The sequence below is a fragment of the Hyperolius riggenbachi genome, chromosome 1, assembly GCF_040937935.1.
Source record: "Hyperolius riggenbachi isolate aHypRig1 chromosome 1, aHypRig1.pri, whole genome shotgun sequence".
NCBI lineage: Eukaryota > Metazoa > Chordata > Amphibia > Anura > Hyperoliidae > Hyperolius > Hyperolius riggenbachi.
This window is the reverse complement of record NC_090646.1, coordinates 279,271,698-279,287,317: the sequence shown is the minus strand read 5'-3', so window position 1 is coordinate 279,287,317 and position 15,620 is coordinate 279,271,698. Positions and strand designations below refer to the sequence as shown.

The 15,620-nt window shown below is 46.9% G+C and overlaps 1 protein-coding gene across 2 annotated transcripts in view; it reads right to left on the bottom strand.

The window, feature by feature from the left end:
• LOC137506969 (heterogeneous nuclear ribonucleoprotein D0-like) overlaps positions 1-6,907 on the bottom strand; it is a 28,905-nt gene extending 21,998 nt beyond the window's left edge. Inside the window, exons 1-2 of one of the 2 annotated variants that reach the window (XM_068233642.1) lie at positions 6,687-6,907; positions 858-1,026 (exon numbers count right to left, since the gene is read on the bottom strand). In XM_068233642.1, the coding sequence (XP_068089743.1) occupies positions 858-1,026; positions 6,687-6,808 (291 nt within the window). In that variant the 5' untranslated portion in view covers positions 6,809-6,907. The remainder of the gene's footprint in view (positions 1-857; positions 1,027-6,686) is intronic. The other variant, XM_068233641.1, reaches the window with a different exon arrangement.
• Between the last annotated feature and the right edge of the window lie 8,713 nt (positions 6,908-15,620).

Below are 15,620 nucleotides of genomic sequence, written 5' to 3'. Positions count from 1 at the left end.
CCTCCGCTATCCTCCAGGAGCAGGAAGAGCTCACACGAAGTCCCATCTGCCGAGAAAGGAGGCGGAAATTTGTCCGAGACAGGACCCAACAGGTATCATCCTGCCTAATGTCCAGGTGTCCTTCAGGTGGGAAACACACTAAAACTGGGGAGATCAGGTCAGGGGAGGATTTATAGGGACTGACTAATTGATTTGGAGGGTGTTTCCTTTGGGGGTGTAGCAGGCTTCCTCTCATGTACAGGCCATCCTAGAGGATGAGTTGTTAAAGATAATATAATGGACAAACAAAAAGTAATTTTGTAAATAAAACAAGCAATGTTATTATGCAATGTGACATGGCTGCAGTTTAGAATAGTATCCAGTGTTCTACCTAGGCTCTATTCACTGGGTGCTCCACTGGGCTAATATATTGGTGAGCACCCGGCTGTCATCTGCTCGCCTCCTCATCCTTCTCCAATGCTATAAGCAGAGTCGCGCCCCTCCCGTCTACTTTTTCATGCCACCCGGTAAGAAAACATTTCTGGGGAGAACACTGGTATGGTGACTTCAGGTCTTCTATGAAATGGAGCTAAATTATCAAAATCAAATGGTTTTCTTTGGTCTCATGTCTAAATTCCCTGCATGCCACTGTCCTATGTGGCACCAGCATCATCTGTCCTCATTTCCACAGACATAAATACAAACCAAATGTTTCCCAGTCATTTGGGCAGTAGAAGCGCGGGGGGCAAATGACCATGGCTGTACGTTAAACTGCTCTCGAATGTCTAGATTTACTTTAGATTTCCAAATCCTACACAATTTTGAAATAAATAATTTTACCTTCCATCTCATATATACCGAGATAATGAGCACTGTACCTTGTCAACACCTTCAGCTTCTTTGAATAATACAAAGCCGAAGCCTCTGGAGCGACCTGTGATTGGATCTAATTTCAAAGTGCAGTCTACAACTTCTCCAAATTTTGCAAAGTAATCCTTTAAATCTTTTTTAGTAGTGTCCCAGCTTAACCCGCCAATAAACATCTTCCTGTAAAGAAAAATATACGAACAAATTACTTTTAAAATAAGCAAAAGGTAGTGCACTAAATGAAATTTAAATGTGATCCACAATTACATGGGTACTTATATGTATTAAAATTGCAAACACAATACAAGGGATTTATCTACTTGTTTTAATGCTCACTACTTGTTCTAGGTATAAGGATACCAACTAGAAACAGGATCTTATAGTCTCCCTGCATGCAGTTATGGATATTCCTGCAGAGCTACACATTTACCCTTTATGGGATTTTCACCTTCCAGCCACACTAGGTCATTGGCATGTACAGATGCCAGAGCCTTTGTAGTGGATTTTGTATAAGAGGCTTTTATGAATTTTGCATGGTAGTGCAGATTCAAGGATGAATATACAAGTGCAATTATGCTACTAAGTGAAGTGCAACTTCACAGCGATCACAGCAAGTCTCACGGGCGATATTTTGAGAAAGGCGGTGCCAATGCCTGCTGGGGAACATGGAGATGGGGTAATTTGAAGTACAGTTCACAGGCGTCAGTCCTCAATGGATCCAGCTGCAGTGGAAAACTCTGACCGTCACTATTTTTCTACAACAGCCGATGCATTTCCCATTAAAGTCTGTGGTGGAAACATCTGCTCTCGACTCCAACCGGACCTCAAGGCACCATTGGAGCAGACATTTTACACTGAGTGGGTGGGTGAAGAGCATCCAAAGCCTTTCGTGATATCATATGCCGTTATCGTCGCACACCCAATTGACCACATTGCTCTGAGATTTCCGAGCATGCTTGATCGATGAAGTCGTCCGGTTTAAGCCCAAAATCGGTTGAACTGTCAATCAGGCATGCTTGTTGTGGCACCGATTTGATAATTATCGAATCAGAAGCAGGGCTGTGGGGTCAGAGTTCAAGCAATTTTGGGTAGTCGGAGTTGGTGATTTTATACACTGAGGAGTCGGGAGTTGGATGATTTTTGTACAAAAATCCACAGCCCTGGTAAGTAATAGACTAAGGAGTTAGAGCTATTTTGGGTACCCAGAGTCGGTGGTTTCATAAACTGAGTGGGAGTTGGAATCGGAAGATTTTTGTACAGACTCCACAGCCCTGATCAGAGGGTTGAATGGCCATAAAATCTCTAGATGCCTGGCCACTTTAAAGGACTTCCGAAGCCAAATCGAAAAAAAAGTTAAATACCTGCATCGTACATGAAGGCATGGAGGACGCCGTCCGTGCCGTTCAATAGCCCCCCGGGCCGGCTTCCGACCCCACGGCCCGGGCTCTCCTGCCTCCACAAACATGGCTGCATGAGCTGGCCGCGGCTGCGCAGTCCGCATAGCTGCGAGTGCGGCTGCACAGCTCTAGGGCCAACCCCCCGATCCACGCCACAGGAAACAGCCTCTAGCGTGGATCGGGGGGTTGGCCCTAGAGCTGCGCAGCCGCACTCGCGGCTATGCGGACTGCGCAGCCGCGGCCAGCTCATGCAGCCATGTTTGTGGAGGCAGGAGAGCCCGGGCCGTGGGGTCGGGAGCCGGCCCGGGGGGCTATTGAGCGGCGGGGACCCGGCGGAACGGCACGGACGGCGTCCTCCATGCCTTCATGTGCGATGCAGGTATTTAACTTTTTTTCCCGATTTGGCCTCGGAAGTCCTTTAAGACCTCATTCACATTATAAGACTTTTCCACATCAGGCTGAGCTGTGTGTTTTTAGCCAAACATGCAGCCAAATGGAAACATTTTGTAAAACCGCACGTGACGTTTGACATGCCGTGGCATTACCTAGCAGTGAAAAAAACTTCTTATTGTGCTCAGATGTAAGTCCATATGGGTGGGTGAGTGGGGAGGGCAGAAGCGGCTTAGAGGTAATTCACTGCTTGTAAGCCACTTGAGGAAAAGTGGCTTACTTCTGTAATCACAATGACATGGGCTTTCTCATGGAAAGCCCTCAGGGCCCTTTTCCACCTGCAGTCGCTAGCGTTCACGCTGAACGCTAGCGATTGCTGAATCGCAAAACCGGCGATTCCCCGACGTTTTGCGGCCGCGATTTTGCTATGCACTGCATAGCAAAATCGCGGCAAATATCGCTCCGCCGCGCGTTCGGGGTAAAAAACGAATCGCGGTAGTGGAAATGACCTACCGCGATTCCTATGTTAAAAAGCAAACCGTAGCGATTGTAAAATCGCTAGCGGTTTGCGACTTTGCGATTCAGCCAGCGCAAACGCGCTGGTGGAAAAGGGCCCTCATTCTTGTTCCTACTAATATAATGCGATTCCTGTCAAAAGGCTTTTCAGGCAAGATTATGGGTACAATTTCACTTGCGTCCTATGACATACAACCGAATAGTGGTCTGCAAGTTCATCAAATATTGAATAGCGAGAACACAAAAAAGGGCACATACCCAGCTGTGAAGGGCACCCAGTACTCTCCATAGCCAGCACCCACATGGCACCCAGCACCTCCCAAAGCCTGCATCCACATACCCAGCCCCCCCACGAGCAGCCAGTTCTCTCCATAGCCAGCACCCACATATCAAGCACCCAGTGCCCCCCCCCCCCCCCCCATAGCCTTCACCCATATGGCACCCAGTACCCCCCCCCCCCCCTCCAGAGCCCGCATCAACATGATACCCAGTACTCTCCATAGCCTGCACCCACCTACCCAACACCTTTCATAGCCCGCAGCCAGTACCGCCCATATCCTGCACCACATGGCACCTAATAGCTTCCATAGCATTCAGCCATATCACGCCCAGTAACCTGATAGCCTGCACCAACATGACATGCAGTACCTACATAACCTTCTCCCAGCACCCACTACTTTCTATAGCCTGCACCTAGTACTCACATGCCATCTATATAGCTTGCACCCAGCAGCCACATAGCCCACACTCATCACCCACTTGGCACCCAAAACCCATAAAGCTCACATCCACATTACACCCAGTACTCAAATAACCTGCTTCCATCACCCACATGGAAACGCAGTACCTCTCACATTCTGTACCCAGCACCAAAAACCCACATAACCTGTTCCCAGCAACCACATGGCACGAAGTATCCCCCATATTCACAACTAAACTGTACCCACCTGCTACTGGTACTTAGTACCCTCAACCCACATACCACCCAGTAGCCCCTTAAAGGGAAGGTCCAAGCAAAATAAAAAAAATGAGTTTCACTTACCTGGGGCTTCTACCAGCCCCATGCAGCCATCCTGTGCCCTCGTAATCACTCACTGCTGCTCCAGTCTCCCGCTGGCAGTCGGCGGGTCGCATTGCGTACATTTTTACGCATTCCCGCTAGTGCAGGAACATTAACACATACATTTTTACGCGTTAGTGGTTTAATGCGTAAAAATTTACGCATTGAACCACTAACGCGTAATAATGTATGTGTTAATGTTCCTGCACTAGCGGGAATGCTTAAAAATTTACGAGCTCCGAGGTCGGCATGCTGCCAGCGGGGGACTGGAGCAGCAGTGAGTGACTACGAGGGCACATGATGGCTGCATGGGGCTGGTAGAGGTCCCAGGTAAGTGAAACTCTTTATTTTGCTTGGACATTCCCTTTAAACCACATTCAGCACTCCACAAGTACTTATTGCATGGGCGTCTGTTCTATTGGAAGCCAGGCGGCGACGATAGTTAAAATACTGGTAACTTTACAGGGAAAAAAATTACCCAATGCCATATTTTTAAATTAACCCTCCCTCCTATTGCCCAACACAAGCCCCCCCCCCCCCCTCCTAGTGCCTAACACTAAGTTCACCTCCTAATTCCCAACATTATCCCCCCAAACATCAAACTCATCTAGTCGATCAGTTAGTGTTCTCCCCAGGCTCTTTTAGCTGGGTGCTCCACCCGGCTAGTTTTGGTGAGCACCCGGCTGTCATTCGATCACCTCCTCCTAGTGCCGGCCCTACATTCATCATTCCTCACCCGGCTACTCTTTCATCCCACCCAGCTGTAAAAAAAATTCTGGGGAGAACACTGAGCTATTTTAACTATAGCCTAATTTAGCCACTCTTGTAGCTGATCAGCTTCTAATATAACATGTAGAGGTTGCGTGGTGTGCTCAACTAGCCACTTGGGCACTTATTACCACTACCTTATATTGGCACCTATAAGATGCCCGCCAGAGTGGACAACCAAATGATATGATCCATGCACAAATAGCCCACACCCAGCACTCACATGGTACCAAGCAGGGACATAGCCTACACTCAGCACCCAGTATGGTTTAGCAATACCTGCAGCTTGACCCCCCATTGCTCCTAAGCAAAAACTGCAACTTGGCACCTATTACCACTGCAACTTGACAACTAGTACTGCTTATTACTCGCTGCAACTTGGCACGAAGTACTGCTCCACACCCACTTCAGCATGACACCCACTACTTAGCACCTAGTACTGTTAACTTAGACTGTTTTAAATGTGTACTTTTCACACTTGCTCCTTTGCAGTGCACAACACACTGCTAAATGCACCTCCGTGAACAGCGCACATCTGCCATTCAGGGGTATAAATGGCAGCTGTGCTGCACTGGAATGATTGTGTGTTGCAACGCAGTGCAGAAATATAATGTGAAATATAAAAGGGCTCCTCTAAGTCTAGATGTAGGACAATGGAATGAGAAGCATTAATGCCTTCTCATAGCCCAGTAGTGCAAGGAGGAATTTGGCACATTAATGAGGTGCATACAGCTAGTTTTTAGCCCCATCCAGTCTGTTATGGCTACACCCACTTTTTTGTTTGATGACTAAATACACATTGCCTGGGGAACCAAATAGGCCAGAAACTGCCAGCAATCAGCAAAGCACTGCAGCACAAGTAATCCCATTGGATTACTCACACTGCTGCGATTATGGCACGTTTGCAATTTCCGATGCTCACACACATGCTGCATGTAGCATTTCCACAGCGATTGTGTTGCAATTCTCATTCACTGGAATGAAAATTGCAACATGTAATTGCTTGGAGAAAAAAAAAAGAAATTGCAGAACAAAGCAATGCAAAATCGGGATCGCTAGGCGATTGCCATTTGACACTCCGAATATGAATAGGGCCTTATATTCACTCAGTTTAGCCTTCTGCTACATAGTATAGTAGTACATAGATTTGGTAAGAATGGAAGAAAAAAAAAGTATGCATCATGGGCACCCTTATTGAACACATATGCATTTTCCTAAGGAAGCATACCCATGAATGAAGGTAAGATAAAAAGGGAGGGGGTAAGCTACTACTCCAGCATCTCTGCAGTTTCGACATACAGAATGTGACTGGGGGTTCTGGATACCAGAAATGTGTATGGTGGGTGCGATAGCAAGAGCAGCCTTTCATGGCCTTTTAAGTAGGTTCTGTTGCCCCATCAGGGATTGCCAGCATCAGACCCACCTACTCTGTGATATCGCACCCACACCACTCCTTCCCATTCTAATGGATACTACTTGCTGGGAATGTGATCAGCTATGTATGAATGTAAGGAGTGGTGACAATGATTATATGTACAGAGCGGCAGCTAAATCAGACGCCTTTTGTGCGCTGATCAGCAGCCTGGCCACGTGACCCGAGCTCTGCACTGCGAGGAGGAGGCTGCAGCGGGGCACGGCGGACTAGCAGTGATCTCTGCAGAGGGGCGCCAAGCTTCCGTACGCGGTGGCAGTGAATGGTCCGCACTCACCCCTCATCCTGCTCGGCCTTGGTGGCCTTAGGCTTCTCGCCGTCGCCTGGCGCGCCCCCCTCCGGCTCGCTGGCAGCAGCCTCCATCGTGCTGTCCTCCTGCATATCTTCTTCGGCTATCATTGTGCCTAAACAACGGCGAGGCGAGGGCAGCTGCAGAGCGAAAGGAGAATAATGGCGGCTCACTGGCAGTGCCCCTCCTCCACAGCACTGGCACCGCCTCTCCGTCCCACACTAATGGCGGCAGCAGCAGCCTCTCCGCTGAAAATGGCCGCCATAGCAGCATGCTGCTCAGCGGAGACGCTAATGCCGAAGCTGCGGATAGCGGTGCTGGTCAGTGTCTGCTGCTGCTGGGCGGTCAGTGCTGTTACTGTGCCGCTGCTGGTCACCTCTGCTGGTCACCTCTGCATAATATGCTAAATTGGTTTGTGTTTTGGACAAAGTACAAACTAATCTGGCATATAAATTTAGCTGTTGTTTTTTTTCAGAGAAGATATGCCCATAGCTCCCAACTGTCCCTCTTTATGGAGGCCTGTCCATCTTTCCTCCTCATTTGTCCTCTTTCAGGACTTTGTCCCTCTTTCTATGTAAATGTATACATTCATCTACTAAAAAATGTGTTTAATTGACTCAAAACTTTATGCCCATCCTTTAAATGTATATATTACTAATTTAAAATGTTAATATGAATGAAAATGAACCAGGATAGAAAGGACCAGTGTGGTTTGAATTATAAAACATTTTTCTCATGAAATCTTTATGGTATGCGTGACTACGGGTGTGATCAGGAGTGTGGCAGGGGCGTGGCTTAAGTGTCCCTCTTTCTCATATCAAAAAGTTGGGAGGTATGTATGCCTTCCTTATGGACCAAATCCCTTTGCCCCCTAGTGATGGGTCGTTCACGAACGAGCCGGCTCTTTGCTGTGAACGACAAGAGCCGGCTCTCAGTTTTGAAAGAGCCGATGCCTCAGCCGCCCCACACAGCTCTGATTTGCTGTGTAATAAAGGGCGCTGAGGCATGCTGGGAGATGTAGTCCTTCTCTTGCAGCTTGTAGGAGTGTATGGGGCGGAGCAGAGCAGTAGCAGGAGGGATTGCCCCAGTCAGCGAAGCAGTCTGGAGTTGTCATGGAGACGGAGGCGGGGCTTTTCCTCCGATTCTGAGTGGTGTCCAGTGATATTTAACCCATTCGCGTTTCGTCGTTTTCACGTGAGAAATGTTCACCTCCCATTCATTAGCCTATAACTTTATCACTACTTATCACAATGCACTGATCTATATCTTGTTTTTTCCGCCACCAATTAGGCTTTCTTTGGGGGTACATTTTGCTAAGAGCCACTTTACTGTAAATGCATTTTAACAGGAAGAATAAGAAAAAAATGGAAAAATTCATTATTTCTCAGTTTTCAGCCATTATAGTTTTAAAATAATACATGCCTCCATAATTAAAACTCACGTATTGTATTTGCCCATATGTCCCGGTTATTACACCGTTAAAATTATGTCCCTATCACAATGTATGGCGACAATATTTTATTTGGAAATAAAGGTGCATTTTTTCCATTTTGCATCTATCACTATTTACAAGTTTAAAATAAAAAAAATATAGAAATATTTCATCTTTACATTGATATTTAAAAAGTTTAGACCCTTAGGTAAATATTTACATGTTTGTTTTTTTTATTGTAATGTTTTGTTTTTTTAAAGTAAACATTTTATTTGGGTAGTTTTGGGAGGGTGGGAGGTAAACAATAGATTTATAATGTAAATGTCTGTTAATTTTTATTTATTTTTTCTTACAGGTGTAGTATTACTTTTTGGCCACAAGATGGCGGCCATGAGTTTGATAACATGACGTCACTCTAAGCGTAGCACACGCTTAGAGTGACGCATCGGGAAGGGAACAGCCAGAAAAAGCACAGCTTCCGAGAGAAGCTGTCGCTTTTTCAGCGGGGGAGAGGAATCAGTGATCGGGCACCATAGCCCGATACACTGATTGCCTGGCTACCGAATCCGCGGCCGGGAGTGCTCTTTAATGGGAGCCGATTCAGAAGAGCCGATTCTCCGAGAAGAGCCGGAATTCCCATCACTATTGCCCCCTTTCTTTTGTCTTGCTTGGTTCATAAGGGGCTGGTGCTGTAGAAGGCAATGCAGCTGTATGGGAGTGACAGGACAGCAGTCCCTGCAATAGATTACAGAGCGGCACACTATCTATACAATAGCGTTACAGCCTGTATCCCTATTGTAGCAGAACTAAAATTTTCAGGAGGAGCACCAGAAATCAGGTGAACTTGACGTGTGCCACGGTCAAGGCCTCTGTGCCATTAGAGACCAACAACAGTCCAATCACAAGTAAGACCGGCACCACTGGAGATGAGTAGTATTTATAAGCTCTTTAATCACACAAACATGGCTTCAGCAAGACAGACGCTGTTTCGGGCATTCACATTTTAGGAACAGATGTGAGAAAAAATACAAAGGTGGGGGGTGTTTATTGGAGAAACAAATATTAACCTTCTTCAAAGGGGTACGCTTTTCAGCACTGCTAGATTTGGGCGCAGCCAGAGCTGCCATAGACTATAATGGGAATCAGTCTATAGAATCAGAAGACGGAGCCGATGTTGCTTAAAAAACACAATAATTTCGGCCTTCAGCAATCGCTGGAAGCCAAATTATATAATTCCCCCACTATCCATGGTGGCCTGGAGGGGAAATAGTAATTAATATGGCCCAGACTTGTGCAGAAGCAGGATCAGCTATATATCCAGACTGAAAACCCACCTGTTCAGTTTGGCATTTGCAGAAATATAACTTTTGTTGTGTGAATACTTCATCCTACTAATTACTGAATCTGAGAGAGCCTAAGCGCTTTGAGTCCTATGGGAGAAAAGCGCTATATAAATGTTATTGTATTGTATTGTAACAGCTGTATCCTGCGCCCAAGTCTACTGGCGCTGTTTTCATATGTATTCCTTGATTTAGCTTACTTGCAAAAAGGGCACCTGGAAATGTGGATACTAGAAATAGCCTCTAGTAGAATATAGGTATATTTACCAATAGTCTATGCTGCAGCAAGATGGGTAAGCACTATATCTTGGCAATCCACACCCCTTACCACTGAAGAGGGGCTTCCTGTAACAAACGTTGGAGAGGCAGCCGCGGTGAACAGCTCTACCACCGCAGCTGCCTCCAGCTCCGTTTAGCAATGTTTCCGTGCCTCAGGCGTCTAGCACGCCAAGGACGGGTCTGTCAGTTGCACAGAGGGTTGCTTTGTCGCGTGCGCGCGCGCACAGACAGGACCTGTATGCGGGGAGGAGGCGCGTCAGCTGACCGGCCGGTCGGCTGACGTCAGAGGAGACGTTCGCCGCTCCTCATTGGCTGATAGGAGGGGGTGTGCCAGAGGGGTCTCCTCTGCTTCATAAGCCTAGCTGAATCACTCGCAACTTGGCTGCTGTTGCGAATACTCTGTGTTAGCGCTTAGACCCTTAGATAGTTCCGGTGTGCTTTGATCCGGGAGGAAACCGGGTATTTCAATAAAATACAATAACATTTGTAAAGCGCTTTTCTCCCTTAGGACTCAAAGCGCATAGTTGTGTCTCAGATTAATACAGCGTTGCAGGCTGGGTTGTGTTACAGAGGAGATAGTCAGATGTTCATGAATGCCAGACTAAAGAGGTAGGTTTTCAGTTTAGACTTAAATGCTTCCAGGGATGGAGCTGTCCTGATTGGGTGTGGCAGGGAGTTCCAAAGTGTAGGGGCAGCATGACAAAAGGCTATGTCTCCAAAGGTTTTGAGGTGGACTCTGGGGGTAACCATGGTGTTACGTCTTTTTGATCTAAGATTGTGGGGGGTGTGATGCAGTTGCAACAAGTCCTTCAGGTATCCAGGGCCCAGATTGTGCAAGGATTTGAATGTCAGTAAGCCAATCTTAAACAGAATTCTCCATTTTATCGGTAGCCAGTGGAGTGAGCTCAGGGTTGGTGTTATGTGGCAATGGCGGGGTTGGCTCGTTAACAGCCTTGCGGCGGCATTCTTTACTACTTGCAGGCGGCGTAAGTCTTTCTTATGCAGGCCTGTGTAGAGGGCGTTGCAGTAGTCTAACCTTGATGTGAGGAAGGCATGGACTAGGGTTGGAAGATCCTCTGAAGGAACTAGGTGTTTAATCTTTGCAATATTTCTTAGATGAAAGAAGGAATGTTTCACAACAGCTGAGATTTGATTCCTGAAGCTTAATTTCCCATCAATCAGTACTCCCAGGCTGCGCACACAGTCTGTGTTTTTCAGGTCTGAGCTCCCTATCCTTCGCGGTGTTGGTTGAGACTGGGGCTGCTTTGCTGTTGAGCCCTGGCCCTCGATAACAAGAACCTCAGTTTTGTCAGCATTAAGTTTTAGCCAATTAATATTCATCCACTTCTGAAGCTCAGCTAAGCATGAGTTTATTTGTGGAGTAGGGTCTGTGATGCCAGGCTTGAATAACAAATATAGCTGGGTGTTATCAGCATAGCAATGATATGTCAGGCCATGTTTTTGTATGATTTCTCCAAGTGGCAGCATGTATATGGTGAAAAGTAAAGGGGATAATATTGCGCCCTGAGGTACACCGTATTTTCGTGGTACAGGCTTGGAGGGGAAGGGCCCTAAGGCTACCCTTTGTGTTCTGCCAGCCAGGAAGGAGTTAAACCACTGGAGAACAATGCCATATATGCCACAGTACTCTTGTAGCCTGTTGAGCAAGATTTCATGATCGACTATGTCAAAAGCCGCTGAGAGGTCGAGCAAAATAAGGATGGAACATTGACCCTTGTCTCTTGCAATGAGCAGATCATTGCAAATCTGGGTGAGGGCTGTTTCACAGCTGTGATATTTCCTGAAGCCAGATTGAAGAGGGTCAAGGATGTGGTTTCTGGAGAGCCTAGCTTCAAGTTGGAGGTAGACAGGCTTTTCAATAACTTTTCCCAGAAAGGGGAGGTTAGAGACAGGTCTGTAGCTGTTTAGAGCATCTGGGTCTAAGGATGGTTTCTTGAGTAGTGGCCTGACGATTGCTTCTTTCAGAGTAGAGGGAAACCACCCTTCTTGTAAGAAACCGTTGACTATTTTGTGGAATGCCGGTGTAAAAAGTTTAGGGCATTTCAACATGAACTTAGTGGGGCCAGGGTCCAGATCGCAGGTAGTCTGGCGAAGGTTTGAGAGGATATCCAAGATGTCTTTTTCAGCGATTACCTTAAAATCAAACCATGGTGGTAGGCTATTTTTGCACCTGTTATATGGCTCTGCATGGGTTTCTTGGGCTGTGAATTGAATGGCAGATCGTGTGGAGGAGACTTTGTCTGAGAAGAAGTGGGCAAATTTCTTGCACAGTTCCTGTGAAGGTCTGATGCTGGATTTCTTGCAAGATGGATTTCAGAGACTGTCAAGCGTGCGGAAGAGTTGGGCAGGTCTGTTGGCTGCATTTGCAATTTCGTGAGGACTTCTTTTTGTTAATCGCCGTTTGATATTTTTTCAGGTGAGCAGTTAGGGAAAGTTTGTCATCAGGGGACTGGTGTTTGCGCCACCTTCGTTCCAGTCTGCGTCCCTGTTTCTTTAGTTCTTTTATAGAGTTGTCAAACCAGCGAGCGTGATGTAATGGTGCGGAACGTTTAATCTTTAAGGGAGCTATGGCGTCAAAAGCGGCTGAGACATCGTGGTTATATTTAAGGACCATGGATTCAAGGCCTAAGTTGTGATCTGTCAGTCCACTTAGATTGAGGCTGTTCTGAAGGTGTTGGGGTGTCAATCCTTTCAAGGAACGATATTTTAGTAGTTCTTTCACTTGGTGTTTTGTAGCCGGTGCTGTAAAGGAGAAGTGGACAGTGTGGTGGTCTGACCAAACTACTGGATCAATTTCCACATTGGATATTAGGAGTTCTGAATGGAAAATGAGGTCCAAAGTGTGTCCTTTTTGTGGGTAGGGAGGTTGACGGCTTGAGAGAAGCCCAGTTCATTCATGGAGAGAAGTAGCTCAGTTCCTAATTGGGAGGAGTGTGTATCGACCCATGTGTTAAAAGTCTCCCAGAATTATCCACCTAGGGTGTTTCAGTGTTATGCAAGATACAAGTTCTGCTATTTCCTTGAGAAAAGCTGAGCCACCATCAGGGATCGGTAGACAAGCAGTATGTTTATTTTTTTCTCAGCGGAGAGTTCGGCTGCCAGACATTTAAAAGAGTGGGTGGGGGCTACAGCAAGGGGTTTAATATTCAAACTGGATTTGAAGCACAGAGCTAATCCTCCTCCCTTGCGGTTTGTCTTTCACAGTGTAAAACTGGTACCGCAGCCGCAAGAGTGGGTCCTGAGCTTTGATCCAACCATGTCTCTGTAATTAAAGCTAGATCTGAAGCTTCTATTAGATCGTGAATAACTGCTGTTTTGTTGTTTATGGACCTGGCATTGCAGAGTACTGCTTTAATGTTGTTTGCCTTAACTTTGAGGCCTGTGTTCCTAGCTCCTGTCTGGGGGTTGTAATCAGGAGTGTGGCAGCTATCTCTGTTATCTGGGTCCTTTACTGATACAGCTGATTTATAGATATGTGAGGATTTCACACAAGGAATTGTTTGATAGCCTTAACGATTTACATTACTGTGTTATTAATTGTTTTTGGCTCTGGCTCGTTCTGACTACTTCTCTGCTCAGTGACTCTCTACCTCTACCCATCTGATCTTACTGCTGACTCCGCTTGCTTATACCTTCCTGTCCCTGCCTCCCGATTTTGTACTGCATCTGTCTGTCTGTTGCCGAACCCGATCTGTCTGACCACTCTACTCTCACCAGAGGGCCCTTGACTCTGGTGAGGGGCACTGTACTGTTAGTACCCACCAGCTCCTCTGGTGAGGTATTGCCAAAGCTATCAGTACTACTGTTGCACCAATCACTCATTGATATTTGTTGTCACATCAGCTTCTTATACACCAGTATTATAGGTGATTCTGCAGATCACCATATAATCAGGTATATATCTGCATTATAGGTGATACTGCAAATCACCTAATAATCAGAATTCTGTTCTTTGCTGACACAAATCGTTACAGAACAGCAGACCAAAATGTCTATGGACGCACTGTGTAACCAGGTTGGGGCCTTGACCACAGCGGTGAATAATTTAACCGTATTGGTCAATACCCAACAGACTCAGATCACTCAGCTGTCTGGGGCGGTCCGCACCCTCCAGACTGCAACTGGACCAATGCAGTCCCCTCCAGTTATAGAGCCTAGAATGCCTATGCTGGGAAAATGTTCAGGGCACACATCTGATTTTCAGAATTTCAGGAACCGCTGCCTCTCTTACTTTGAGATGAGACCAGTTTCATCAGGGACTGAGAGTCAGAGGGTAACCTTCATTAAAACACTTTTATCAGGGGGTTCACAGACATGGGCCTACAGTCTTCCTAGTGGTCATGAGGCATTATGTTCAGTTCAGAATTTTTTCAAATCAATGGCTATTATATACGATGATCCAGATATCACAGTCACTGCTGAGAGGAAACTTAAGAGTCTCAGACAGGGACATAACACCGCAGAGACCTATGCTGCAGAGTTTAGACGGTGGGCAGTCTCAGCCAGGTGGGGACAGTTTGCCTTATTAGACTGTTTTTTATCTGGGTTATCGGACCCCATTGTGGATGTAATGCTAAGTCATCCTGAACCCAAGACTGTTGATGATGCGATCTCACTTGCAGTAAGAATAGATCGCCGTATTAGTTATCAAAGGCAAGCTCGTGGTAGACGCCCTGTAAGGTCTGTCCCCGTCACCTCTCCTACCCCTTCTCCTCCTCAGGATGAACCGATGCAGTCGGACATGCTAAATTGTCAGAGGTCGAGAAAAATCGGAGACGGTCGGAGGGGCTCTGTCTATATTGCGCAGAAAAGGGCCATATAGTACAGAACTGTCCTAAGAAGGTGGAAAAACTCTGCCGCCTAGGAGTAGCTAGAGGTACTATCCTAGGCGAGCCAGTGTTACCTCTACTTGATAATCAGTTACTACTCCCTTGTTCTATTTCCTGGGAAGATCAGGTCCGGTCTACCCAGGCATTTATAGACTCTGGTTCTGCCGCCAATTTTATAGATTATGATTTTGTTAAGAAATTGGGGATTCCCCTGTTTCCCTTAGACAGACAGGTGGTCCTCACTGCAGTGGATGACTCTCCACTTCAAGGGAGCCATCCCCTGTCTCAGACTCCAAGTTTGTTATGCCATGTGGGGGTATTGCATAGAGAACAAATACATTTTTTTGTGCTTAAAATGGCCACTTCTACTGTAATCCTTGGGATGCTGTGGTTGCAAAAACATTCTCCTCAGATAGATTGAAACTCCGGCCAGTTGCTTAGCTGGTCCTCCTTTTGCCATAATCATTGTTTGGAGAAAGTTGCTGTTTGCACCACCAGGATTCAGATAGAAGGGTTACCTGCACAATATGCTGAATTCGCTGATGTTTTTTGTCCTAAGTCGGCAGACAAACTTCCTCCACACAGTTTTGACTGCCCCATTGAGTTAAAGAGACTCTGAAGCGAGAATACATCTCACTTCAGAGCTCATAGTTAGCAGGGGCACGTGTGCCCCTGCTAAAACGCCACTATCCTGAGGCTAAACGGGGGTCCCTTCACCCCTTCACCCCCCCCCTGCAAAATCATCGACCTACTTGGTTGTAAATTTTTCTCTTCCTGGAGGCAGGGCTAACGGCTGCAGCCCTGCCTCTCTGCGCGTCTGATCGCCGCCTCTCCCCTGCCCCTCTCAGTGAAGGAAGACAGAGGGGCGGGGGAGAGGCGGAGGTACGCGTCTGATAGACGCGCGGGAGGCAGGGCTGCGACGGTTTGCCTTGCCCCAATGCGGAAGCGCTCCCCCGCTGCACGGAGGGGATTTGGGGGATCAGGGACCCCCGTTAAGCCGCGGGATAGGGGCGTTTTAGCA